This window comes from Zasmidium cellare (genome assembly GCF_010093935.1).
Source record: "Zasmidium cellare ATCC 36951 unplaced genomic scaffold M409scaffold_7, whole genome shotgun sequence".
NCBI classification, from domain to species: domain Eukaryota; kingdom Fungi; phylum Ascomycota; class Dothideomycetes; order Mycosphaerellales; family Mycosphaerellaceae; genus Zasmidium; species Zasmidium cellare.
The window spans coordinates 106,723-133,485 of record NW_022986951.1 but is presented as its reverse complement, the minus strand read 5'-3'; the positions used below and the strand labels follow the sequence as shown (position 1 = coordinate 133,485).

General features: G+C 55.6%; 10 protein-coding genes across 10 annotated transcripts; 4 read left to right on the top strand and 6 right to left on the bottom strand.

The window, feature by feature from the left end:
- Positions 1 to 104: 104 nt before the first annotated feature.
- Positions 105 to 845, top strand: M409DRAFT_64140 (uncharacterized protein; the record flags this gene model as incomplete). The annotated part of the gene is made up of 4 exons (XM_033815939.1): positions 105 to 252; positions 466 to 490; positions 575 to 734; positions 798 to 845. 4 exons carry the CDS (start codon positions 105 to 107, stop codon positions 843 to 845), a joined length of 381 nt encoding a protein of 126 aa, XP_033671263.1.
- Positions 846 to 1,026: 181 nt separating this feature from the next.
- M409DRAFT_64138 (uncharacterized protein) lies at positions 1,027 to 8,869 on the bottom strand (the record flags this gene model as incomplete). Its single annotated transcript, XM_033815938.1, has 5 exons — positions 1,027 to 1,579; positions 1,640 to 1,766; positions 1,866 to 1,953; positions 7,222 to 8,770; positions 8,826 to 8,869. The coding sequence occupies 5 exons, from the start codon at positions 8,867 to 8,869 to the stop codon at positions 1,027 to 1,029; spliced, it is 2,361 nt and encodes a 786-aa protein (XP_033671262.1).
- Positions 8,870 to 9,454: 585 nt separating this feature from the next.
- On the top strand, positions 9,455 to 10,513 carry M409DRAFT_19192 (uncharacterized protein; the record flags this gene model as incomplete). Its single annotated transcript, XM_033804821.1, has 2 exons — positions 9,455 to 9,527; positions 9,582 to 10,513. The coding sequence occupies 2 exons, from the start codon at positions 9,455 to 9,457 to the stop codon at positions 10,511 to 10,513; spliced, it is 1,005 nt and encodes a 334-aa protein (XP_033671261.1).
- A 145-nt stretch (positions 10,514 to 10,658) lies between these two features.
- M409DRAFT_64136 (uncharacterized protein) lies at positions 10,659 to 13,850 on the bottom strand (the record flags this gene model as incomplete). The annotated part of the gene is made up of 1 exon (XM_033815937.1): positions 10,659 to 13,850. One exon carries the CDS (start codon positions 13,848 to 13,850, stop codon positions 10,659 to 10,661), a length of 3,192 nt encoding a protein of 1,063 aa, XP_033671260.1.
- A 374-nt stretch (positions 13,851 to 14,224) lies between these two features.
- On the bottom strand, positions 14,225 to 15,413 carry M409DRAFT_35925 (uncharacterized protein; the record flags this gene model as incomplete). The annotated part of the gene is made up of 4 exons (XM_033810471.1): positions 14,225 to 14,287; positions 14,361 to 14,479; positions 14,568 to 15,236; positions 15,296 to 15,413. The coding sequence occupies 4 exons, from the start codon at positions 15,411 to 15,413 to the stop codon at positions 14,225 to 14,227; spliced, it is 969 nt and encodes a 322-aa protein (XP_033671259.1).
- Positions 15,414 to 15,891: 478 nt separating this feature from the next.
- Positions 15,892 to 17,662, bottom strand: M409DRAFT_64134 (uncharacterized protein; the record flags this gene model as incomplete). Its single annotated transcript, XM_033815936.1, has 2 exons — positions 15,892 to 15,996; positions 16,070 to 17,662. 2 exons carry the CDS (start codon positions 17,660 to 17,662, stop codon positions 15,892 to 15,894), a joined length of 1,698 nt encoding a protein of 565 aa, XP_033671258.1.
- A 1,961-nt stretch (positions 17,663 to 19,623) lies between these two features.
- Positions 19,624 to 20,352, bottom strand: M409DRAFT_51418 (uncharacterized protein; the record flags this gene model as incomplete). The annotated part of the gene is made up of 1 exon (XM_033811798.1): positions 19,624 to 20,352. The coding sequence occupies one exon, from the start codon at positions 20,350 to 20,352 to the stop codon at positions 19,624 to 19,626; it is 729 nt and encodes a 242-aa protein (XP_033671257.1).
- An 849-nt stretch (positions 20,353 to 21,201) lies between these two features.
- M409DRAFT_64133 (uncharacterized protein) lies at positions 21,202 to 22,498 on the top strand (the record flags this gene model as incomplete). Its single annotated transcript, XM_033815935.1, has 3 exons — positions 21,202 to 21,307; positions 21,379 to 21,639; positions 21,696 to 22,498. The coding sequence occupies 3 exons, from the start codon at positions 21,202 to 21,204 to the stop codon at positions 22,496 to 22,498; spliced, it is 1,170 nt and encodes a 389-aa protein (XP_033671256.1).
- A 246-nt stretch (positions 22,499 to 22,744) lies between these two features.
- On the top strand, positions 22,745 to 24,544 carry M409DRAFT_19186 (uncharacterized protein; the record flags this gene model as incomplete). Its single annotated transcript, XM_033804820.1, has 1 exon — positions 22,745 to 24,544. The coding sequence occupies one exon, from the start codon at positions 22,745 to 22,747 to the stop codon at positions 24,542 to 24,544; it is 1,800 nt and encodes a 599-aa protein (XP_033671255.1).
- A 749-nt stretch (positions 24,545 to 25,293) lies between these two features.
- M409DRAFT_19185 (uncharacterized protein) lies at positions 25,294 to 26,514 on the bottom strand (the record flags this gene model as incomplete). The annotated part of the gene is made up of 1 exon (XM_033804819.1): positions 25,294 to 26,514. One exon carries the CDS (start codon positions 26,512 to 26,514, stop codon positions 25,294 to 25,296), a length of 1,221 nt encoding a protein of 406 aa, XP_033671254.1.
- Positions 26,515 to 26,763: the final 249 nt, after the last annotated feature.

Below are 26,763 nucleotides of genomic sequence, written 5' to 3'. Positions count from 1 at the left end.
CTGCCGCTCACGCGCTCGGACCAGCTCTCCAACTGCTCCGCCAGCAACTTCAGCATTGGAATAGCGACAACATCCGGACACCACCAAGACACACTCCACTCACCATGTTCGCCGCACGCGCCCTCCGATCTTCCACCCCGGTCTTGCGCCGCGTCCAGCAGAAGAGACTGCAGTCTACCCTCCAGGGCACTCAGGATAATGCCTTCAACCGGGAGCGACAGGCGGTTAAGGAGCACGCTGCTGCTACTTCTGGTATGTCATTTCGAGCGTAGCGAAGAGTTGCAAGGAGAAGGTGTTTGGAAAAGAGCTTGGGGAGTGGCCATGAGGCTGCTGGGGCGCTGTGAGAAGAGACGGATACAGAGGACCGAGGCCGCACAAACACCTACGATCTTGCCCACTCTACCATACCCATGCCTTTGCATGAATAGCAAGCTAAGGAATATATGCTAACACTCTCATTTACAGACCTCTGGCGCAAGCTCTCTATCTAGTATGTCCGCACTCACATCCCTCCTACGATTTCGAACACCAGATCATCCGATATCACACCACCAAAACTAACTTCAACTGCCAGCGTTGTCATCCCATCCCTCTTGATCGCCGGCGTCAACGCATACCGCCTCTGGACCGAGCACTGGGAACACAAGTCGCACGAGCCTCCGGTCGAGGAGCGCACCGAGTACCCATACATGAACATCCGAACCAAGAACTTCCCATGGGGCGATGGTGACAAGGTGCGTAGAAATGCTTTGAGAGTGAAGGAACATGTGTGGGATACATTTGCTTACTTAAGGCAGACTCTTTTCTGGAACCCCAAGGTCAACCACCACAAGACGGACGAGTAAATTTGTGGAAGCATGGCGTCGATTTGAGGGTTACGGTTGGGCGAGTCGAAGACATGACACATGGTGAGAGATGGAGCAAGTACCAAACGTGTACATATAAGCAGTAGAAGGCTCTCTTTTGTGCTCTCCACGCCAGGCCATGGCATTCCTCTATCAATTAATCCTGCAGACCACGGACACTCTAGCACACATCCTCAACCTCCCCAGTCTCACTGACCAGAGGCCCCAATCCCTCCGCCAACGTCCTACCAAACAGCTCCAGCAACATCTGGAAGCAAATGCCAGACAAAGCCGGATCATACCGCCCCTTGCTCAACTCATCCCGGATGAAAGCATGCTGCGCCCAAGCAGGCTCATACCAGCTAAACACAGCCCCACTCTCGTGCAGCGTCTTACGGATGAGATCCCTCCCCTCAGGCGGAACATGCGTATCGCGCTTCCCAAAGATCATGACAAGCTCCCCCTTAAACGTGCCCTTCTGTGCAGCACGCTTGAGAGAATCGTCGGATTTGCCCTCGCCGAGCGTTGCGCTGTGGATGTCGGTGGCGAAGTAGCAGACTGCGGCACGTACGCGGTGGTCGAAGGCTGCGCGAAAGGCGAGGTGGCCGCCGAGACACATGCCGGTTGCTCCGATGCGGCCATTGCATGTGGGGAGCGAGATCAATGTGTCGACGGAGAGCGTAGCGTCTTCATCATATGCGGAGACTTTCTTGGCGATTTTCCAGTCGTTGCCCCTAGATGATTCAGAGTGAGCTTAAAAGTGTCGGTAGAAGTTTCGAAGATGTCAAGCATACTTATCAGTTCCTGGGCCGTCGTAGGCGAGAGGCTCTGGGCCGGTGAACTCGTGATAGGATGAGGGCGCCGCTACGATGTAGCCGTGGGAGGCGATTTGACGGGCGAAGCGTTGGACGGGGCCGGTGACTAGATGGTATCAGAGAGGAAAGCGTTGAATTTTCGAGAAGATTGACATGAAAGTATACATATGAGAATACAGGCTAGAGAAATGTGACTTCGACTCACCTTGATAGATCTCAGAGAAGACTACCACGCCGGGGAATTTGGCTTTGGGGTAGTTGGGAATGGTGGGGTGGAAGATGAAGATTCCTACCTCGATTCAATCAGCCTGGTGTTGAGGCCGAAAGTGGGATATACAGCTCATCATACGCATATCACCGCCATGCTGGGTTGGGACGTCCTTGTGGGACTCTTGGATCAACATCTTGTCTTGCTACCCGCTGTGTGGAAGTGACGGATACGGTATTGTCCTGTGATGTTGTAGCGTGATGTAGCCGGTAAATGGGCGGAAGTGGACGACTTGGTTGCTGTCTTGCACGTGTCTGCGGTCTATGGAGTTGGATAGCTTTGTTCTTGCTTGCACCTCATCTCGCAGGCCGGGAAATCCCGCATGGCTCACCCCGCGCCCAGCGTGTGTCATCGCCGCCGCCATCACTGTCCTCGCTCTTCTCCTTCTCCCACCAGACTGCCCATTGGGTCTGTCTCTGCTACGCGAAACCACCAATTTCATTCACTCACCGATACGACCACCTGCCCTCCGCACGGCACATCGACCACCGCTGCTCGGACACCTCCCCTCCGCCCGCAGCGCCTCCACTCCTGACGCCTTCGCTGGCCGTCGGTCCCAAGGAACATGTCGAACCAGCCCATCGTCCCCAACAAACAGGCCGTCTCGTCCTCCAAAACCTCTCAAACTCCTTCCACGAGCCAGATCAGTCCGGCCGCGCTCTCCTCCACCCAGCAATTCTTCTCCAGCGACCGCCGCTCCGGCAGCAGTGGCGGGGGCGCGTCCAAGTCACCGGCACCACGCAGTAATCAGTCCACCAAGCCCAAGCACAAGCAGGGCAAGCGGTTCCGGGCTTTGGATGAGGATGCAGAGGCTGAAGCATTCAGCATGCAGAATCCACACGGACGCCGCGGCCAGCAGAGCATCACCCATTTGATGCAGTTTGCTCTGCCGCCCAGGCCCAACGCGCAACAGCAATATCATAGACACAGCTACAATGGTCCTAGGAGAGGAGGGAGGGGTAATCCGACGTGGGGACTTGGGAGTGGTTATCATGCCGTTGATAAGGCAAGGTAAGCGCGGATTGAGAAGAGTATGAGGATGAATACGGGGACTGACGCGTTCAGATACGTCCATGCAAACTACCGCTTTGTCGTCGATCCACGAGGAGAATACCAGGCTCAAGCCGTGGACGCCGACGTGCACCTGGATTGGAACAATGTCCTTCAGGTAATCGCGTCATCAAAGACCCAAGAAGCGTCCTGCCCCATCTGCCTCTCCGAACCGACAGTCCCGCGAATGGCCAAATGCGGTCATATGTTCTGCCTGTCATGCTTGATTCGATACATGCACTCTGAAGACGCGAGCGGACCACCACCAGATAAGAAAGCGAAATGGAAGAAGTGCCCTATCTGCTGGGATAGTATCTACGTGTCTGAGACGCGACCAGTGCGCTGGTACATCGGCCAGGAGAACGATCAGCCCCGTGAAGGTGGCGATTTCGTTCTGCGATTGGTCAAGAGAAAGCCTGGTAGTACACTTGCCATGCCGCGTGAAAGCGCTGACACTGTTGCAAAAGGCGAGGGCGTTCCTTGGTACTTTGCAGCAGAAGTTATGGACTATGCTCGTGTCATGAAGGGCAGTGAAGAGTATATGTTACAACAATACGACGAGGCCTTGACAGCTATCGAGCAGCAGGAGAAAGAGGACGAGTTGATGTTCGGCGAAGGGGATGAGTGGACTGGTAGAGCCATTCGTATGTTGAGGGAGGCCAAAGAGAAGGTTGTTGGTATTGGAAACCCACCTGCCCAGCCCAAGAAGCCCGAGCCTGCACCGGCACCGGCAGAGGATACACCAGCACGCCCACCCATCGAGTTCAACCCAAACGACGAGAACGTGCCGGAAATGTATTTGCAGAAACAAAACGATACGCCAGATCTTGCAAGAATCGCAGAAGCAGCGAGCTCTAGCGAAGACAATAGCCATCAGCCCGAATCGAGCAGCTACGTGCCACGGACGATCGCAGAGATGCGACAACGAAACACGCAAAAGGCGGAACCAGCCGAGTACTTGTTCTATCACGGCCTTCTCCATTACTACCTCTCGCCTCTCGACATTCGGATCCTGAAATCGGCATTTGGCTCGTATTCAGCATTTCCATCAAGCATCCTTCCTCGGGTCGAACGGGTGTTAAGCGGTCATGTCGTCGACGACGAGCTCAGAAAACGAGTCAAGTACCTTGCTCACCTACCCTATGGGTGCGAGGTCGGCTTCCTCGAGTGCGATTGGAGGGATGTCGTCCCAGCTTCAATACTAGAAGAGTTCAGGCCAATGCTGGAGAGACGCAAGAAGCGCAACGACGAAAAGGACGCGCGCGAAGAAAAGGAGCGCGTGCGAATTGAAAGAGCAGAAGAGAGGGAGCTGGCTTCCATTCGCTCACGCAGGAGGCCTTCGATTCCAGACAACGACGGCTTCTTCACATCGTCTCTTCCATTGAGTATCGCTGAAGTGCCAAACTCGGTGGACGAGGCTGCTTCAACATCACCGCCTTGGCCATCGAATGCAGACCGACCGGGATTCACTTCCCTCGCCTCGCCTTCGACGTCACCCAGTATGCCTCGAACGGTCTGGGGCACTGCGGTAGTAGCACCGTCAAGTCCAGACATGCATGCCACACTACCTAGGGACAACGACATACGACATGGCGAAGATGACGGCTGGCTTCAGGACTGGGAGAAGGATCTTCTTGACCAGCGACAACAACAACATCTGATCTCTGGGATGGAAGGTATGAGCGTTGAGGCTAAGCCTTCTGGTGGTGGCGGTGGTGGAAAGAAGAAGAAGAGCAAGAAGATCACGCTGATGAGTACTGCCAACGGGGCGAGGCGTGGTGCGTGAATGAAAGGTGAATCGAGATGCAGCTCGTACAGCCTCGACGTCGCCGATATTACATGTGAAGAAAGACGTTATGCATATGATGGATGATTAAATTCTAGACGTTCAATCAATGTGGCGCTTGAAATGAAATCAGCGTCGCCTTTCCTACACCATCACTCTTACTTTCCATTCTATTTCAGTGCACAGGAACGAGACGCTACAGATCATAGGCGAACGGTGATCCATGAAATGCACTTCCAATTATTCTTTACATAAATACGTAAATCATCACAGCATCACACCTCATCAAACATCCCTCGGCACCAAAATCGGCAAAACATTACAGTCCTCCCCATCGGGACACACATTCGTCCGATTCAAATCCTTATCCTGCGGGCCCGTGGGTCCCGCGGTATACTGACACAACGCATCAATCCCAAACAGACAACTCTGGCGCGAATCATCTTCAGGGATCTTATCGTCGCCCCAGCGGCCATTGAAGGCCAACCACCCCGGCGCGGGGGCGTCGCCGTAGGCGGTGAAGGTGTTCGTGGCGGGGTCGAAAGAGTAGAAGTATGCGGCGAGGGTCGGATCCCAGAGATAGCCGGCGTCGGTGTGGTCTTCGATGGGGCCCGCGGGGAGGTTCACGCCGGGGATGGTGTGGTCGTGGGTGCCTGGGGTGGCGTAGTTGGCGTGGGTGCCGTTGGCGGAGTAGGCCATGGGACGCACGGTGGAGTGTTTCTCTGTGGCGGCGTAGGTGAAGGCTTCGCCGGAGGAGTGTTGGGAGTACCAGATTTGGGAGGGGGCGGAGTCCTCGAAGCGGATCGCGTTGTGTTCCCAGTCGCCCACGTGGTTTCCTACGTTGAGGGAGAAGTAGACGCCGCCGAAGTCGAAGGCGTAGAAGTAGAAGTAGAAGGCGTCGAGGGTGTTGTTGCCGTGGTCGACGGTGATAATGGCGCTTGATACCGCCGAGCCGGTTTTGCCGCTGGAGTCGGGTTTGATGCCGTAGAGGTATTCTGGGCGCGGGTTCGTGGTGGGGTCTTGTTTGGAGGTGAGGTAGATTTCGGCGCCGTTGTTGGAGTTGGGGATGTTGTTCAGCTCGTTTAGGTTTGACAAGTCCACCGAGGGTGGGTTTTCGACTAGAGTTCTGTTGATCGCTGGTGCGGTGTTCGTCACTTGGGATCCAATATCTGAGGGGAAGTACGCTTCGCCTGAGAAGAGGTATACCACAGGGGCGTATTGCACGACATAATCTGGGACTCCGGAGGGGGCCTGTCTCTTCTCAATGACAGGCGCCGCTGAGACCGCGAGAGCGGTTGACAAAAGCGTAGCAAGAAACATATTCTTCCCAATCTTCAGCGTCTCACGGCGAAAGAAACGAAGTGAAGTCGCAACTGTGTTGAACGGGAAATATGAGACGAGACCCCTACCTTTAACATATACCCAAGCATCGATCACCCATGCACTACGCAACCAGCAACGTGACGGATCTTCACCCACCCACCTCTTCATCATCAACTCTCCGAAGAATAAACTCACAAGCCTGCGTACGGTGCAGCGGAGCACCACCCAGTTCCTGTAAATGATCAGCAAAAGCCCACCTCCCACCACCAACATCCCCCGACACCTACACCTGTCGAACAAGGCTGCGCATCCCTCCACACGCAACGTATTGGTCACGAAGCCATCTCACGCAGTCGCAAGCCGCAGATCCAAACATCCCTCCCTCGTCATACTCTCACAAACCCTTCGACCTCGAAGAAGTGAAGTCGAAGCCAGCACGAGCCGAAAACCTCGATGTTGATTGGCTGGTTCCTGCGCGACGGCTCGGTTCCTCGGTTCCGCTTTGGGGCAGGCGTTCGTTCGTGTGGTTGTGGTTGGCACGACTTGACTTGACTTTGCCGGGTGTTGATCATCCGGACGGGGGACTCTTCTTTGTTTGAAGTGAGATTCGAGACTCGAGTCGGAGAATAGACTGCGAGGGGTATAGCAGCGTGGCGATCCGAGAATTTCGTGCTTCTGCTGCATGCTGGTGGATGTGGTAGCTTGTGCGTTCGGACTTGAACTTCGACAAGAGGAAGGTAGCACTAGATGTGGAGACTTTCTTGCTTCGCGAGAATAATGAAGGAATATGGAAAATCCAGTACCGACAAGACCGGACGGAACACGAGCAACAAACATTATCGACGAGACTGGGGTCAGGGTATCAAGAACCACTCGAACCGCCATACACCGTTCTCCCCCACTGTACAACATTGCAACTCCGTGTCGTGGTGAGAGACATCTCGCCCTGTGACCTTTACATATCTTACCGCACGCCTTCACTCATTTTTCCCACGTGCCAACACCATCTACATGCCTGTAGTAATGTACAGCCCCAACCATCTTCTACACATCAGCGTACATATCCTTTAGATGACGTACTGTGAATCATGTTAGTCTACAACTTCGTGCACATTTTCTACAGTCAAGACTTACCGGAATAAACAGATACGGCACCTTCTTCTCATACTCCACCCACGCATCTCCATACTTGTCCTTGCACCTCTGAATATCCCTGTACGCGCGGTGGACAATCATCAGGGCAAAGAAGACAGGGTAAAACCATGGGAACGGGCTCTCAAACCCAGTGATGAGACCCCACGTGAGGGCAAAGTACATGTCGCAAGTGTAGTGGATCTTGCGGCAGTACTTGTACCAACCATCAGTCAGAAGTGAGTCGCCAGTATCCGTCTTGATGTGGTCAGGGTTCTTGATAATCTTCCATGGCAATTGAGGGAAAGTCCTTCGGTCCTGGGCGTAGCCCTTCTCCTCGGCGCGGAAGTAGTTCTTCTGTGAGCCGGCCGTGTCCCATACCCAGTACATGAAGAGGTAGGAGGCGTAGAGGAAGACAAGCACTGGCTTGGACCAAGCATAACTCGCAGGGTCGTGGTTGGCGAGGTACACGGTGCAGTGGCAGTAGCTGAGCGGCACACCAGCCAAGTTCCAGAAGATCAGCATGAAGCCCCATTTCTCGTAGTACATGTCCCAGGTCGTGACAATCATCTCCTCGCCCTTGCAGCAAGCGTTCGCGTACAGCCAATGCGCCATGAGAAGGAAGCCCACCTCACCAGAAACGTACCCATACTGCTCGTACTGGCGGAATGCGGCCGACAGACTGGTGAAGAAGAGGATGAACCATGGCAAGCGGACTTCGAAGAACATCTTGAAATCCAGCCATCCGAACATGCGTGGGTTGAGCTCGGCACCCATGAAAAAGTCGTAGACGTGGTAGCCAGTCATGCGGTGTTGTGCGCCTCTTGCAAGAGCGGAGACGTAAGCGATGATGCTCACAATGAAACCAGTCAGGATGGCAACCGACATCAGAGGGCCAAACTCGTCAATGAGAGTGTACATCTTGAACAGGCCAGTAAAGTGCAAGACCAGGGCAAGGACAATGGTGAGGTAGAAGCTGGTCACGGCGTTGCAGTAGTAGCGCAACTGCTTGCCGTTCTCGTGGGGAAGAGGCTTGCCAGTGGAGTACACGCCGGGCATGGTCAGGTAGAGGATACCCTGGAAAACGAAGAAAGTCCAGTAGATGGTCCACGCCTTCAAATGGGGGAATGCGCCGGTGTAAGCCAGGTGAACCAGATGCTTGCCAAACTCGGCCCAGGTCATGTTCGGCTCGGACGGGAACTTGCCATCGTAGTATGTCGCTCCCACCCACATATACCACATCAAAGTCGGGAACCCGATCATCATGGCACTCACACCCCATGTGCCGCCAAAGTCGAAGTGTGGGTTGTAGTCGATCCTTGGGTCCATGCCCTCGACGTAGCCATCGATAGCCTTCTTGCCCTTGGGTGCGCCATTGATGTGGCCATTGGTGCTTTTGCTCGACTTGCTGCTCACGGTCTTGGGTTCGCGGGCGGTGCTCGAGGCGTCTTCGAGGGGAGAGGGAGAGCGCTCGTCTGAGGAAGCGCCAGATTTGCGCGAACGGCGCTGCGTGCCTGGGGTTTCGACGAATCCATCAGGAAGCATGGACTTCCTGCAAGAAGAGTCAGATATATGACAATATCTCTTGGCAGTGTTGGGCAGCATACCTGGGCGTCTTGCCAGTCTGGCTCCTGGTGACCCGTTCTGACATTGCGGTGGAATTTTTGCGCCTGAGGCGGAATGTCTCGGCTGGGGCTGTCTCCCTTGCAGAGGGGATGGAAGGGGATGCCTTTGAGGAATTGGCCTCTCCGCGATGCGGGCTGCAGTGAGAGTGGTGGGCTCGAGGTGCGAGGGAGAGACTCGAGGAGCACGGGCGAAATATCAAAAGGCCGTGTTTACAACCCTGTCCCAATGTTTATACCTCGCCAGCGCCTTCCCGCTTCGGGGGCGCGCGGAAAAGCTAAAGTTGCGGACACCCGGTGCATAATTTGGTATAAATCTATTGGCTGGCCGCAGAACGACACGATCAAACTGCCACTCCATTGAGAAAACATTCCTATACCATTTTTCGATTGTACTGGTACATCGACGCAGGTACAGCCGTGGTCAACGTAGGATCAGGCACAACCAGGTAGGTGAGAATGCGGGTGGCGACAGCTCCCAAGCCAGGATTGACATCACTCGTCAATCGTCAACAACATCAAGTCGTAAGGACGTCTCTCGATCCATCTCTCTTCCTCATTGTATGCACTCCCTTCAAACGATTTGGAAAACACACTTCAGAAAGACAGCAACTATGAAACTCGACTCCGCAGTCGTCACACTCCTCAAGCTCGACCCAGAGCAAACAACAGTCTCAGGAGCGGGGGGTAAATACCATTCACCTACCCACCCATCTCCAACAATCCACTAACAACACCCAGGCGGCGGCATGTCCTCAGCATCCACCTCCAAAATCACAACCACCCTCCCAGACGGCACCCAAACGCACTACTTCATGAAAACCGGCAAAGGCGCCGCCGCAGAAACCATGTTCGCCGGCGAACACGCCTCCCTCAACGCCATCCACGCCGTCGTGCCCACACTCTGTCCCAAATCCTTCGGGCACGGAAAATTCTCAGAGAACACATCGACCTCCTTCCTAGTGACAGACTACCTAGACCTCTCGAGCCGCTTCTCCTCCACCAAAACCTCAGGCATGAGTTTGGCCCAAAAACTCGCCAAACTCCACACCACCCCCGCCCCGATCCCCCCAGGCCACACGACCCCCCAATTCGGCTTCCCAGCCCCAACCTGCTGCGGCGACACGCCCCAAGACAACACCTACACGCCCTCCTGGGCGGACTTCTACGCCAACCGCCGACTCCGTTTCATCCTGTCACAATCGAACAAATTCAACGGCCCGGACAAAGAACTCACCTCCCTAGTCGAAACAACCTGCAACGAAGTAGTCCCCCGCCTAATAGGCGACGCACACCTCAACAACGGCGCCGGCGTCCTCCCCGTCGTCGTCCACGGCGACCTCTGGTCCGGCAACGCCTCCACCGGCACCCTCCCCTCCATGACATCCCCCGAAGCCGTCGTCTACGACAGCAGCGCGTGCTACGCGCATTCCGAATTCGAGCTGGGGATTATGAAGATGTTTGGCGGGTTTGGGAGTGGGTTTCTGAGGGAGTATCATGCGTTGGTGCCGAAGACGGAGCCCGTGGCGGAGTATGAGGATCGCGTGGCGTTGTATGAGCTGTATCATCATTTGAATCATTATGCGCTTTTTGGGGGCGGGTATCGCGGTGGGGCGGTGGGCATTATGAGGGGGTTGGTTGGGAGGTATGGGGGGAGGAAGGGTGAGTTGTGAGAGAGAGAGGCGTGGAGTCGTGTCTCGTAGAGTTTTGCTCGTGGTGAAGCGAACGAATGCTGGGAAACTTCTGATGGGAATTCATACCCTTCGATCCAACCGCAAACTGATCCACCACCACAGACTGATCCCAAGCATAATCAATCTACTCCTCCCCAAACTCCCCCACCTTCCTCACCCCCTGCGTCCCCGCAAACAACTCACTCCCATCAAACGTCGTCTCCTCCTCCCCACCAATCTCCCCATCCTCCATCCTCACAACCTTCCCCTTGACAGGCGTCTTCGCCCCAGCCACCACCCGATTCCCACTAACAGCCCCCAACGTCTGCCTCCTCGCCGCAGTCCACTGACTGCCCTTCCCGCCACCACCCCCCGCCCCACCTCCGCCAACACTCGCCCTCATCCTCCCCGCCGTCGCAGGCGCCACCGCAAAAGACTTCCTCGGCCGGACCCGTTTGGGCGTAGGTCCCGAGCGCGACTCCTGCGACGAAGCATTCGACACAAAAGAGCCGTTCCCTCCATCAACATCGCCATCCACACGCTCCTCCGAAGTCGGCGTAGGCGGCGTGCACTCCTGCGTCTGCGCCAACGAGTCCCGCGAGCGATGCACCAGAACCCGTCCCTGGTCCTTCGACAACCCCATCGCGGTCAGGAGGTTCGCGCGCATGGCTTCCGCTTCGGCGATCTGCTGGTCTTTCTGGAGACATTTCCTCCGGAGGCGGTCGGTTTTTGATTGGAGGTCGTGGAGTTTGGTGTTGAGGGTGGCGAGGGCGGTGGTGTGGGTGTGGGTGGTGGTTTTGAGTTCCTCTTGGTAGGCTGAGGTTTGGCTTTCGAGGGTTTTGATGGTGGTTTCTTGGTCTCTGGCTAAGCGTTCGAGTTCGATGTGCTCTGCTCGGAGGGCTGAGAGGTGGGAGGTTTCTCGCGCCAGTGATGCTTTCGAGTCCTCGTGTTCAGTCCGGGCATTTTGCAATTGATCCTCAAGATCCGAGATTTCGTCCACTTTGCATGCGAGCTTATCGTTGGTCGCGTTGAGTTCATCGAGCACCGAAGCCTTCTCAGCTTCCAGACGCTTGATCTTATACTCCATCACCTCAGCAGTCCCCTGCAACGCCTTGACCTTGCCATTGCCACTCTCCACCTCCTCCTTCAACCTCTCCACCTCCACCCTCCCACCCGCAAGTTCCCTCTCAACAACGACCTTCTCCCGCTCCTTCGTCTCCGCAACTCGCACAGCCTGATCATAGTCCTCCCGCAAATCCTCAAGTTCCTCCTGCTTCCTCGCAATCATCGACGCAGTATCCAATTCACTAATCTGCTTCGCACTGCGGATCTCCGCGAGTTGTTTCTCGCTCTGGGCCTGCGCGTCTCGCAATTTCTGTTCGAGGGTAGAGATCCTCTGAAGGAGGGATTGGTTCTCGTCTTTGCTGTCTTCCAGACTCTGCACGTACTGGTCGCGTTCTTCTTCCAGGTCGCGAGTGCGGAGGATGTGGTCCATGTTCTGGGCTTCGAGCTGTGCGAGAGCCTGTGTGAGTTCTTCGTTCTGATTCTCGACGGCACAGCGCTTCTCTCGCTCTTCACGTAAAGGCTTCTCGACATTCTCGCAGCGTGCTTCTAGACTGGCGCATGCTTTGGCGAAAAGCCTCGACACAGCGTCTTGCTCGACTTGAGCTCTGGCCTTGAAATGTGTGTGCAGAGCCTCCCTCCAGTCCATCTCATCAGGAACATCCTCGTCTGCGGGATCGACGATTGGAATAGGGTCTCGCCATAAAGGTCTCTCGTGGTTGCACTGGAGATCTCCACGGGCTGAAGAGGCGTGCAGATTCAGCAACAATGTCATGGAACCGGGACTCATGGACGAGCTATTGCACGCTCGGAGAAGCAAGTCGCTGATCTGATGCGCTAGATTAGAGCGCATTCGATGCAAGGCTTTCGTGCACCAGCCGCTGTTCTGGGGTGCTGCATGCTGGTCTGGAGGCTGCTCGACCAAATCTTTGAGGCACTGCAAGGCCTGAGCGAACGAAGGCTCGTTCAGCGTCGCGCGGATTTCATGTCCAGTGATCTTCTGCTCCTCGATGATCGTCAAGGCATCTCGCAGCGTACGAGTCACCGCCGCCAACCCTGAGGCAAGATCTGTCGAATCGGCTTGAGTGGCATAGTCGACGGCGTTCTTCAGCAGCAGGCTGATAGGAGCTCGTGCGAGAACATTGGCGAACAGCTCGCAGTCATTGACATGCGGACAAAGCGTATGCGCAATCTGCACACCCCTCGGCTCCAGAAAAGTCATCTCAATGCTCTCCAGCACCGGATGAGGTAACGAGTCCAAATCGTAGAGCTTGCCCATAAACCGCAACGCAAGCGTCTTGATCGTCTCGTCTTGATTCTCCGCACATAGCTTCTCCTGCAACTTGCGCACCATGACTGGGTTGGCGGTACACCAATTCTTCCTCAAATCCACCGGAATCGCCGTGACGACCTCATTGACCAGCACCAAACACCTGACCTTCTCGCCCGTCGCCTCGAGGGAGCTCTTATTGATCGCCCAAATCGTCACCAGCGCCAGGAGATGCAAACTCCTCTGCGCCTTCGACCCCGTGAAGAACTGCTGCATCGCCTCCGCCTTCCACCTCGAGCTCGTCGGCGTGCTAGCCAGAAAATCCTCACTATGATACGAACTCGCCGTGAGTCTGAACTCCGGATCCATCGAGCAGCAAACGACATTCATGATCGACAAGCAGTACAGCCCCAGGCCCTGATCATTCGGCCCCGACCCATTCTTGAGAATATCGAGTAAATGCTCCTCGAACCGCACCGCCACATACGGACTCAGAATCCCCAGCAGCAAGTTCCCCGTCCCGGTGAGCAAGCGATACACCGGCTCGATCGTCGCGCTCGAAGGCCGCCTCGCCGCCTCCTCCACCAACTGCACAAACAGCGCCTGCACCTCCGCCGGCAGCGCCACCGTCGAGGGTAACCGCCTCGCCAGCAACGCAACGCTCACACGCACATTCCTCTCCCTCGCATCCCCCGCCTTGACAGCCTGCGCGACGACGCTGTGCAGCAACGTCGGCTCCTGCTGCAGAAACGCATCCCGACACGCAGCGTTTAGGGCGAATTTCGCGATGATGTCGAGGACGTAGCTCCAGTGCTGCAGGCCTTCGAGCAACGCGGATGCGAGGCCGTCGATGAGGCACGGCTTTGCGGAGGCCCAGTGCGAGATGTCGGCGTCGCTGCATTGGGTAGTGGCGATGTCGCGGAGGGTGAGGAGTTGGGTTGGGTAGGGAGAGGTGAGGATGCGGTCGATTTCTTCAGCGAGGGGGGAGTAGCCTGGGGAGGCCATTTTGTTGCATTTGGGTATGCTGTGCTTTTGGGGATGATGGACCTTCCTGTCGCTGCCATTTCGAGGTTGGAAGTCTTTTGTTGTTCGCTTGGTGCCGGTTGTCAGGGGCAACAGCCGCGCTGCTGCCTGCAAGCCCATTCACCTGCACGTCGCTTTCACATGCAGAACCAAAGTAATGCCCTCTCGACTTTCGTCCTCTGCATTAGGGAGCGTAAATCACACACGACAATTAATTGCTTGTGTAGTATACAAACTACTCCGCAACGAAAACATCGTTTCACCTCCCAAAATCTTCACCAAATCCCTCCCACCCATCCTCTCCTCTCCATCCAAACCCAAACCCATTCCCACCAACAGACTCCACACTACAACACTCACCCCTCCTCCACAGCATACTCATCACAAACCTCCGCAAGCTTCGTCTGCACACCAGGGTCCTACACCAACAAAACCACATCAGCTCCCACACCCTCCCTTCCCCCCTTTCACGAAAAAGGTAAAGCCACTCACCTTAACCGAATGCCCAGCCCCATCGACCCAAAACAGCCTCGCCTCCGGCCAAACCCTCTTCAAATCCCACGCCGTCTTGGGAGGCGTGATGATATCGTAGCGGCCTTGGACGATCGTCGCTTGAACACACACATTAACACCAACACTCACCAACATTCACCTTCCAACAAAAGCCAGCCAGCGGCTCAGGCAGTGGGGTAAACGTACCAGGAATCCGCCTAATCCTCTCAATCCTCTCCTCCCTCAGCAGCTCCCCATCCTCAACCCAGCACCCATGGGAAAAATACCAACTCTCAATCCGCGCATGCTGCCTACACCACTCCGCATCCTCCAACTTCTCATAGCTCGGTTTGATCGAAGAAAGCGTGAGGTCCCAACGATTCCACTCCCTCGTCGCCGCGACCTTTTCCTCTTCGCTGACAGCCTCCGAGGTGAGGAGGTCGTGATACGCCCTAATCGGGTCCTCGCGTTCGTGTGGCTGGAGGGGAGAAAGGAACCGCTCATACCCATCCGGCCAAACCCTCCCCGCCCCATTCGCCCCGCGAGACCAGGCATACTCCTCGCGCCGACACGTATGCACGCCCCGCAGGACCAACCTCCCCACGAGCCCGGGGTGGGCTTGAGCGTACATCAGCGCGAGCGCGGAGCCCCAGCTCCCGCCGAAGACGAGGAACCACTTCTCGATGCCGAGATGGCGCCGCAGCGTCTCGATATCCGCCACGAGGTGCGCGGAGGTGTTCTCGCGCAGGTCGCCGCTGGGGGTGGATTTCCCGGCGCCCCGCTGGTCGTGGAGGATGATGCGGTAGTGAAGGGGGGTGAAGAAGACCGTGGAGGAGGGGATGGTGCTGCCGCCGGGGCCGCCGTGTAGGAAGAGGACTTTGGGGTGGAGGTTAGTTTTGGATAGATGGTAGCGGTTTGGAGGGGGGAGAGCGTACCGGGTTTTCCATCGGGCTTTCCGTATTGTTCATAGTGGAGTTTGTGGATGGTGCCGACGGGGAGTGTGCCGGAGTCGAAAGAGGCGGAGTGGACGTAGCCGTGTTCTTGGGCTGTCATGGTTTCGAATGGGTTGTTGGGTTTGGAGCTCTTGTAAGGTCTATACCTAACTCAACATTAGCAGGTTAGCAAGAATTGCAGTTGGCATGGCCACTCTTGTTTATATATCCTGACAAAATGCTGTCCGGAGCTTGTCCGCTGCCACGGCGTTCAGCTCCGTCGAGACCACTTCACACGGAGCTGACGCACTCAGGGCTGGGATTTGAAAGATGTGAGACCAGTTCGATCTGGTAAATGCTGTGTCGTATTAAACGGATAAGATAAGGATCCCTTCCCCTGCAAATGCCCACCCATGGTATCTTATTCGCAATCATTCGCCATGCTATAAAACCTTCTTGCCCAAAACGCCGTTCACATCCGTTAATCGTCCAGAGCTCGCATATCAATATGCGTACGGTATCTCGTCCAAGACCGTGGTTCGTATAATTTCTTTCTCGCAACGCAACGCTATGCATATGCAGCCGCGTATCATCGTGATTCATTTTGCCATGTCATTTTCGTCATCCAACATGGATCTCCTTCGCGAGCGGAGTTCTCGCCGTTCCTCTGACCGCAAAGCCGTGGTAAATGTGGCCCTTCCCTTCTGCGTCGCCGTTCATGGCCCTCGCAGAGGGTGTCGAATAGTTCTCGTGGTGAACGTGAGGCTGCCACTCCACCGTCGGCAGACGACAATTACTGCCGAGTTGAATGCCAGTTTCAGACTCGACCTTCTTCGTGAAGATGGCAATTTGCAGTTCCCAGCGCCATCGAATCTTCCTGCGCTTCTCCGCAACGCTTTCGTCCAGCTTCAGAAGTTCGGCAGTGCATGCACGCTCCATCTCGAGTTCTTCTTTGCGCTGCTGTCGCTTGAGCTCTTGAAGCTCGCGTTCCTGACGTTGACACCGAAGACGCATACGCCGAGACTGCTCGCCGCGCAGGACATTGATCTGACTGCTGTGTTTGGCATCCATCTGATCTCGCGTGCGTCGTGCCTTGTCAAGCTCGGCGAGAGACTGGTCTGTCACTGGTCGGTTGTGAAGTTCACCAGTACTATAAGTTCCAGCACAGAAAGCTTCGATGTGCTTAAGAGCTGTGGCATTGTCTCGCTTCTCCTGCTCCTGGGTTTCGCGCAAGTCGGACTCTGCTTTAACCTGCTTGTCCTCTGCCTCCGCGATAGCAGTCGCATGATGTTCGACCATATCCTCCACAGCCGTCTCATGAAGGTTTCGCCTCTCCTCTCGTGAAGTCTCATGTTTCTTCTCCAATTCTGAGCGTTCTTTGTCGGCCCATCTCAAGAAGCGGTCTCGTTGCTCTCCCTGACCTGTACGCAGCAATTTGTAATCCTCCCTCTCCATCATCCTCTCCAACTCTTTGCGCTGCTTGAAGGACAGATTATCATATCTCCATTCGTCGGACACGGTGCGGCTTCGTTGGGACAGTGCTCCGGGACGTGGTTGCTGTTGCTGTATTGAGGGGATCGAACCACGGCGTGAGCTGTTTATAGAAGGCGCGAGGGATATAGCCTCATCCCACTGTTCCAACTTCTCCAACAAAGCGTTCTGTTCCTCTTGTGTCATCACATGTTCTACCAAACCGCCAGGGATTGGTCGGCCACAACAGCTTGGGACTGCGCCTGTCTTGCTCTCGGTCGCGGTCCTGACCGTGTTCCTCAACGCTTGAGTGCACAATCGATGACCGCATGGCAGCTTATGGACTGCTCGTCGTTGGCTGGAAAGATCCTGAGGACAGTGCGGACAGCCTTCAGCAAGAGATGTATCCGATCCCAGTCGCTGATGCAGCCTAAGCATGCTCAAACCGCGAATGCGGCGGAAGTGTCTCTTAGGCGATGGGTCTGGAGAGGATGGTTGTGAGAGGGGGAGTGAGAAGGTCGAGTGGGATGGCGTGGAAAGAGGCGAGAAGGAGATCGAATGTCTGCCGACTGGCACCCCTCTCGCGACAAAGGCATCATAGTCTCGGAAGGACAGCGACGTTCGAGAGGGTCGTCTGTGGCCATGATAGTCTTTGGACAGGTCAGAGTAGTTGGAAGTCAAGCCGGTAGACTGCGAGGCTCTGGAGTCGATGGATTCAGAACGGCGAGGGTACTCGGGGTAGTATGGCCTGAACGGTTTGATCTCGAGTGTCTTCTGCTCGTCCACATCAACCCCGAGCTCTTTGGCCTCTAACCGCAAGCGTTCGTCCAGCTCATCTTCCGTCTCGCCGTCGCCGATGTTGAGGACCTCCAACAAGTACGACAGATCGTGGCCGAGCATCGTCCAGCATCATAAGCGACGGGCGCTACTGGTGATCGAGGTCATGGATAGGTTATCGGTGGGAGGCGGAGCAGGTCGCGGGGGAGGCCGTGTTCAGGTGGGTTGTCGGCGGTGGTGTGGCCGCGACTCTGTCCGTGACAAAGGCCGTTTGGGGATGGGGGTGGGATGTTTCACGACGCCAGCGAATGTCTGGCAGCGTGGCACAAGCCTCTCCCAGGCGAGCGGAAGCGACGAAAACAATGGCTCGCACAGCGCGGAGTGGTGAAGTGAGGAGCGTGCAACAGACGTCGCTCGCAACGTCAGAGATGCTGTGAGGAGGTTGTGAGGGACATGAGGCGTCTGGCGGTGCTGGCGTCGTCACAGGGTTAAAGATTCCTGGCGATCTTCCGCCCTCGCATCCGTGCCACAACGCCCGCAAGGCAAAGGATGCTTTAGACTTTGCGGCCCTCGCTTGTCGACGATGGAATCAGTCTAGCTGGCCCGGCTCATCTTGCCGCCGTCGAATCACCGCCAGGCCTCACAAGCATCAATCAATATCAACATCAACATCAACATCAACCACAACCACCTCTTCTCTCCCTCGAGGTCCCCCGTCTGACAGTATGCAGCGACAGGGAGCGCAGAGCTGCTTGGCTTCTGACCCTCTGCGGTCGACCGGATCGCCCTCTCGGCTTGTGACCTGGTGCACGTCTTGCGCAACACTCTTCCCTCTAGCCCTACCTGCTGATTCCTCTTCGCCAAGCAGCAGAGGGCAGCAGCAGCGCGTGTGGATTTTGCGAGCGACGAGTGCGCGTACGTGTGTGTGTATCCACTCACAAACAACCAACAACACCCTTCCCCCTCCGCTGCTCCCCTACTCGTCTTCTTATACGGCCGTGTCATCGTCGCCATCACCATCATAGCATCCCGCGGCCTTCCTCTTTCCGCAACCGTGAAGCTGTCATTTCTACTGGCCCACACTCGACGTGACGTCTCCCGAGAGTTTCCATGGCCTCGCCCACTACCGCACTCTCTCCCTCGAAATATCCTTGCAACGACAAGAGGCACCGCATTTTTCCTGTACCTACTTGTTGGCGTCTCCCACCACCACCACCCTTCGGTCCCGAAAGGTGGTACTTCGAGATTCGCGGATGCACAAGCACAAGCTACCCACCCAACCACCATCGAGTGGCTGCACGCCAAACCGGCGGCTCCGTGAATCCTCTATCCCGCTATAGGCAAACGTCCAGCGCACATTGGCGCAAGAGATATAGTTGTAGGGAGGTGTAGGTTGACGAGGCGTCTGCTGTTGCGGTACCGACACGCTGGATACACGTAACCACACTCGATGAACCGGCTAAAGTTTCTACCACGGTTCCTACAGGATGTATACAAATACTGTACAAACAAGCAATTCCTTTCGCTTCTGCGAGTCCCGATGCGAAAAGGATTGCATGGAACTTTGCTGGCCAGGCCGCATCCTTCAGGGCAATTTTTCGTAATGAACCTCACCCCGTCTATCCATCCATCACTTGCTGTGCTGCTGGGTTTCGCAACCCTCGCATGTTTGCGACGGCGTGCGACATTGTTTCTTGCGACACTTTTTTCCGTTGCGAGGGATCCTGGCTTGCAGCCACACACGGCGAGGCGTCGGAGCCGAAGGGTGGACCTGGGTGATGAGGGCGTCTCATTTGGAGGTTTGTTCTTTGGTCTTTGAGATTTGAGAGTGGATTTTGTCGAGTTGAAATTGTGCTCGCAGCTTGTTCAACGGCCCTGGTCTACCAAAGAGAAACTCTTGGACGAGGTAGACAATATCTGTCTCATGCTTCACTTTCCTGTCTGAAGGACACTTCTTTGTGTCTCCCTTCTCAAGATGCCACCCTCCCCCTTCCTTTCCAACTTCATCGACGCCGCATATCCAAAAGAAAGCTCTTCCCTCACAAGAACACCCTTCCCTCCCAAAGCCATCGACCTCACTCTCCTCAAACCACCTCACCCACCTCCCCCTCCTCCTCCCCCTCCACAAAAACCCCATTCGTCCTCAACCCCCTCCCCTCCACCCTCCGACACTCAAAACAAAACCACCCCCTTCCCTCCCACAACACCGGCTTCACACGAAACCCCACACACCCCGGATGAAACCTCCGCCCACCACACTCCACCCCCTCACACTCCAGCATCTCCGCCGTCTCATAGAACGGACAACTCGCCAAACACAGCCCCTCCCGCTCATCCTCGTCATCCTCGTCGCCCGAATCATTCGCCTCGCTGATGAGTTTGCGATACGAGTAGCGCGACAGGATCGGCCGGGTCATCTTGCGGGTGGGCGTCATGGAGCCGCCGTAGTCGCCGTCGGGGTCGGTTTCGAAGGAGGCGCGGCGAGAGGTTTTCCGTGAGGTGGTGGTGCTGGGGGCGCGGTAGTCGGAGTCGGAGTCGTCGGCGTAGCCTTTGGGGCGGGATTTGCGTTTTTTGGATTTGGGGGTGCTTGTGGTGGTGGACTTGTTCTTGGGCTTGGACTTGCTGGGTGTGGAGATGGTGGGTGGCGAGGAAGAGCCTTGGTCTGGGTCGTCGTCGACGGGACGAGCACGTGGAGTTGTCGAGGAGGTGTCGTGGGACTCGTTGTTGGCTTGGTCCATTACGCCACTGCCCGCTGACAGTCCCAGGGTGTTGCGTAGGCGCTTTGGCCGCTGAAGTACTGGCTCACCCGCCATCGCTGTATCTTGTGCTTCAAGTAAGTGATGGAAGATGTGGGGTGCAGAAGTCCAGAAGTGAAGGAGAGAGGGAGGCTTTAAAAGTATGCGGTGCCGCACCTCGTGAAGATGCCTGTCGCTGCTCGATCACATGCTCTTTCATTAGCGTGGATTTGAGCATTCACTTCCCACTTGCATTCACGTGCACCCTTTGCCGCCAAGAACTTGGTTGATCTTCGTGCCGCTCAAGGCTAGAGGGGATCTGAATCACGTGTAATGTGGAAGAAGAGTAACTTATGATGTGGTTGTAGCCACAAGGAACCTCGATCTCCTGTGCCTCACAGAAGATCATGGGAGTTCCTACAGCTTCCTGAACTTACCAGTCCAGACATGATGCACTGCGAGTGACCAAGCCTTCAGCCATACTTCAGACAAGTCACATTGCCCTATCACCACATGGATCTCTCGCAGCATGAGGCCCTTTGATTTGAACTTTTCACAAGTCATCCACGCATGGCGATTCCAGCGGTCAGAGATCATTTTGAAGGACCATTCCAAAAACACCAGTATCTGTGTTTTGTGATATTGAGCCAGCATTAACGGCTTGCTTCGAGTACATTTGAGGCGATCGGACTTGGACAACGTTCAGAGTCATCTCACAGCAGGGTGAATCATGAAGAAAGAGTGAGCGCAAAAGACAAATCGACCAGGGAGAAGTGAAGTCAAGCCCAGCCGACTTCGGCACAGGTCCCCATCAAACCCAATCAAATATTGATTAAGCTCAAATCCCTGCGTCCGATGCGTCATTCTGGCCCATGGGAAATCCTCGCTTCCATCGAGCCTCGCATTGCTTTCCCTTGTGACTCTCAGATGGAAACCTCCAAATTCCAAATCCACGAGTCGGGACACGCGAACGAGGTCAAAATGGCAGATCTGAACGGCAGCAACAACAGCGAATTCCCAGCGAAGAGGTGCGGTTAGTGAGTCCCTCCAACGCCAGACTTGGAAGTGGGATGTAGCGAACTGACATTGGATTGTGGTTTTTAGGTGTCTTGGGAGCGACGGGGAGTGTTGGACAACGGTTCATCCTACTGCTTGCTCTGCACCCGCATTTCAAGCTCACGGCGGTGGGAGCGAGTCCCCGGTCGGCGGGCAGGAAGTACAGAGATGCTGTGAAGTGGAAGCAGAGTGTGCCCATGAGCAAGGAGCTGGGGGATTTGGTGGTGAAGAATTGCAGGGCGGAAGAGTTTAAGGATGAGGTGGATGTTATCTTCAGTGGGTTGGACAGTGATGTTGCAGAGGCTACTGGTCGGTGTCGAGAAGTTCTTGTTGGGAGGACATTGGGCACTGACACTTGTTTGCAGAGATGGAGTTCCTCAAGGCTAACATACCTGTCTTCTCGAACGCGAAGAACTACCGCCGCGATCCAATCGTGCCTCTGGTCGTCCCGACCGTCAACCTACCACATCTATCCCTCATCCCTCATCAACGCAAACACTTCGGCCTAGAGAAGGGTTTCCTGGTCTGCAACTCCAACTGCGCAGTCATTGGCATTGTCATCCCATTCGCCGCTCTACAAGCCAAATTCGGACCAATCAACACCGTCAGCGTCGTCACATTGCAAGCCGTCTCGGGAGCTGGATACCCCGGCGTCAGCAGCATGGACATCATCGACAATGTCGTGCCATACATCAGCGGAGAGGAGGACAAGATGGAGCCCGAGGCCAGGAAGATTCTGGGCGCGATCAACAACGAAGCCACAGCCTTCGCTGACCAGAAGGATCTCCGCATCTCAGCTGCATGCAATCGAGTGCCGGTTCTGGACGGCCACACCGCCTGCGTGTCACTGCGATTCGAGAAGCGACCACCCCCGTCCGTCGAGGAAGTCAAGGCCGCGATGCGAGAGTACGTTTCAGAGGCGCAGAAGCTTGGTTGTCCGTCTGCTCCAGCGAATGCCATCACTGTGTGTGATGAACCAGACCGACCGCAGCCAAGGTTAGACCGTGACCTCGACAGGGGTTACTCAGTCAGTGTTGGCAGGATACGCGAGGACGAGAGCGGTATTTTCGACATCAAGTTCGTGGCGCTCAGCCATAACACCATCATTGGTGCCGCTGGGAGCAGTTTGCTCAATGCTGAGGCGGCGGTCTTGAAGGGGTACATATAGGTACGTGACCATTCGAAATACGAAAAGTCAGTTGCATTCATTCATGGCGATCCATTCCTTTTACTCCTTATCCCACAATCTATTACATCCCGCTCAAGCCTGCATGAACTGGACAGGAGGTACCAAGCGAGGCGGCTGAAAATGTGATGTAGTTGACCAGGGCATGGAAATAGGCGATGTTGTCTCTCAGCTCCAGCGCCGTCAGCCGCTGCGCTCGTTCTGCTTCTATCCATCAGAACTCCCCCTATGCGTCTCGTCAATACCGCACGACTCGAGCTCGAAGAGTTCCTGGGACCCGATCCGCCTCGATATGCAATCCTCTCGCACTGTTGGGGCGAAGATGAGGTCTCTTATCAGGACTTTATCCTTGGTCACAAGCGGGACACACTGGGCTACAAGAAGATCACAGACTGCTGTAGACTCGCTCATGGTTATGGAATAGAGTGGGCGTGGATCGACACTTGCTGTATCGACAAGACCAGCAGTGCTGAGCTCTCCGAGGCCATCAATTCCATGTTCGCGTGGTACGAACGTTCCAGCGTCTGTTTCGTTTTCCTCCCGGAGATGATTGTTCTACAGAGCACGCGAGAGGAAGACCGTGATGAAACGACTCAAGCTAAATGCAAGATTGCTGGACACGACGATGTGGCCGTTTCTGATGGGCAAATGACACCTTCTGCTACATATTGTCCTTTCTGCTTTTCGGAAAGTCGCTGGTTCACACGAGGTTGGACTTTACAAGAGCTCCTAGCTCCCAAACTGACTCTCCTCCTGGATCAAACCCTCACCCCGATCGGTACCAAGGGTGACCTTTTGCCCGCGATTTTTAGGGCGACAGGCATCGATTTTGTTTACTTGGCATCGTCTCCGAAGGAGCTGCGTCGCGCAAGCGTCGCTCGTCGAATGAGCTGGGCATCGTCGAGGAAGACGACACGCGTGGAAGACAACGCCTACTGTCTTCTGGGCCTCTTCGACGTCAACATGGCGCTTCTATACGGTGAAGGGGAGAAGGCCTTTCTGCGACTGCAACAGCACATCCTCGCAAATATTCCAGACGACAGCCTGTTCGCCTGGACTACAAACGATGGCGGCGGAATCGGTGGCATCTTCGCCAGACACCCGTCAGAATTTGCTCGCTCACGGAATGTCGTACCCATTCCACGCACCATCTCTCTGCCACCGCACCGGAGTACCAGCTTAGGGGTTGAATTCTACTTTCCAACGTCGTGGGAATGTGATACCAATGTCACCAGTGATGATCTGTTCAGCTGCGAAAGCATCGGGTTGCGTTTGGCCTGTCGACAAGATGACGCGCAACACCATTCCAACGAGGTCCTTGCCATGCAGTTGCTTCGAGTCCGCTTTGGCCAATCTACCACCTGCTACAGATTCAACATGTCCGCGCACGTTACCTCTGGCGATGTTAACAAGAGCCGGGACTGGAGGCGGGCATGGCCCTTGATCGTGTCCGGGGTCGGCAAAGAGTACATATCTTCGAATGGCGACTTCAGGACGGACTTACTTGAGGTCTTGAGTCCGACAACTAGCCAGTACATGCAGAGAGAGTCCTGGGACGCGCGGATAGTCTGGTATCGAGAGCGCATGCTCTACGCGCTTCCCGTCGTGATAGCCCTATACGAACGGGCCTTCTTGGTGCATACCTCGCTGGGGGGCCAGAACTCCAGCATCAGAGCCGCGCTCGTGACCTGGTTCCTGCTCACGGTCGGATTCCTCGGAGCCGAATCCAAGCAGGTGTATATGTTCTGGGTCGCCGTTGCAGTGGTTGTGGTGTCGTTCCCTACCGTGCTGGCGGTTCTGATTTGCTCTCTCGTGGGAATGGTGCTCACGTCGGATGCTGTGCAGACTTGGAGGCACCCGCCACTTGCCATCGATATGACGGCTGACACGACCCCAGGGGAGGTCTTCGAACAAGCTCTGAGACTGGTCTCGCAAGGTGGCAAGGTTCGCATGAAGAAGGAGGTATTGACACACTCTCGCGATTACATCGACGCCTTCGTCGCCTTACTGGGCCAGCAGCGACGGTGAGATGCTCACCAACCAACAAAGTGTATGAAAACAGAGACGTCCGTCCGTACCTTCCCCCGGCCCGGCAAAACCCCGGACCAAACCGCCCCCAAAGCATCATATATCCCAAAATCCCCCCACCAACCACAAAAGCAGTAAACTCTGGTGGATGCCCTTTGGCAAGGTGTCCCCTTTGGTGGCTCAAGCGGTTAAAATAATCTAGGGACCGTGCGACTACCAAAGGGGGCCCTAGCCCGACAGCTTCTTAACGAACCTCGACTTGATATCTAGATATCATCTTTGGGTCCCAGATCAAGTTTCTCTCCTCCCTCCCACCGAATGAGGTGACGGCGGGGGTTCTATTTTGCTCTTTTCGTGGAGGGGCGTGGGATCGAGTCGGGGGGTGTGCGTGGTGATTTGATTTTTGGTGGGTTGGGGGACTTGGTTTCGTGCACTTGCGAGGGGGTTTGAGTTCGAGTCTGCACGTTGGCTTAAGGATTCTCTTTCCATGGGGCATGAGACTTTTGCTTGAGTGGTGGCAAGTTTCCAGTGCGAAACAAGATATACTGACGCACGGTGCTGGCTATACTGATGCGTTTGCTAGCTGTAGGGGTAGTACAAACGACGGCGACGATGGCAAAGTTCAAATCCTCCATTTTCATTTCACTGCCTCATAACTAAATCATAGCCCCATCGGCAAAGGTATCACTTTCATCAAGAAGCCAATCGCAAACAAAACATCAACGCATCACAAAAACCCTTTACCAGACTCACCCACCACACCCACACAAAAGCACCCTCCTCCAAAGCGGCGTTTGCCCCCTCCTCCCCGCCCCATACGACGCACTCTCCCCCGAACTCGTCGTCGCCCCCGGACTCCTCCTCCACCTCCTCCTCCTCAACGGCTCCGCCTCATCGTCATCATCCTCAAAGAAACAATCCGGGTAGTAGCTATACCCCTGCTGCGCCGTACTCTCCCTCCGCAACAAACTCCCGAAACTCGTCCGCAGGCCCGCGGTACTCGGCGGCGAAGCAATCGTGTCGTCGGACCAGCGACTCGCGCTCGGCGGCGACGAGGTCCTGGCGTGCTGCATGGTCGAGGAGGAGGTGGAGATCTGGCGACGGGAGCGTGGTGTCGCGGTGCTGCTAGTGGAGTCTGAGGAGAAGATGCGGAGCGGCGTGCGTTTGGGGTGGCTGTCGGTGCGGGTGCGGCCTGCTGTGGTGGTGGAGATGGATTCCTTTCGCTGGCGGTAGGAGGGGTCGGGGGGTGGGTGGTGGGTTGTTGGGGTGATTGCTTGTAGGTTGATTGTTTCTTCTACGAGGATCGGTTGGCGTGGCGGGGGTGTTACTTGTTTGATCACTGGGAAGAGCGAGTAGCCTTTTGGTGGCGGTGGGGGTCGGTTGATGGTAGGTGGGGATAGTGGGATCAGGGGCTGGTCTCTCCTTTCTGCGCCTGGTTTTGTGTCTGCTGCAGATAGTTCAGGCGTGGCAGCTGATGGTGTGGGAGTTGGTGGTAGTCCGAAGTCGAACTTCTCAATTGCTGGGTCGACCTTTGGTGTAGGTGGTGGTAGTGTCGGACTATGCAGCGATGGAGTTCGATCACGCATATAGTAGTCCAAGATCCCCAACGAGATTTCAGATTGCCTCGTGCTGTACTGGGACGTTATGCTGGGAGACTGCTTTCGCTGTTGCCGATGCGCTGGCGACTCTCTCTGCGGCCATGTTCCAGACGGAGCAACGTCGACGATCTCAGGATCTCGTAGTACATCCCCATATTCCGAGCTTTGTTTCCTCGATGGCGGCGGCGCCTTGAGATCTGGCGGAGACTGCAGCTGTCTTGGAGGGATGTTCAATGGCTTGGGTCGCAACGCTCTGTCCGAGTTCTTCGAGATCCTCGCAAACTCATCCCTCGGCTCGTGCGCAACTCTCGTCGATATCCTGGTCTGAAAGGCCGGATTCCAATCCTCAGGTCTCAGTCTCCGCGTAGCCATCACAAAAAAAAAAAAAAAAAAAAAAAAAAAAAGCCGCCGTCAAGCGTTGAAATGCAAGCCAAAAACAGAACCGCTTCAAACCGACCTACCCACGCAGCAAACGTGTTTTAGACAGCAGGACACGCTCTTGTCTACGACATTCCCCATTCTACATATAACAAGAGGGTTTGAGTCCGGGACGTGAGGGACGGAATGCAGAAAGCCCCTCGATCTGTCAACAGAAGCCGGGTGTGTGGGAGTGACTTCACA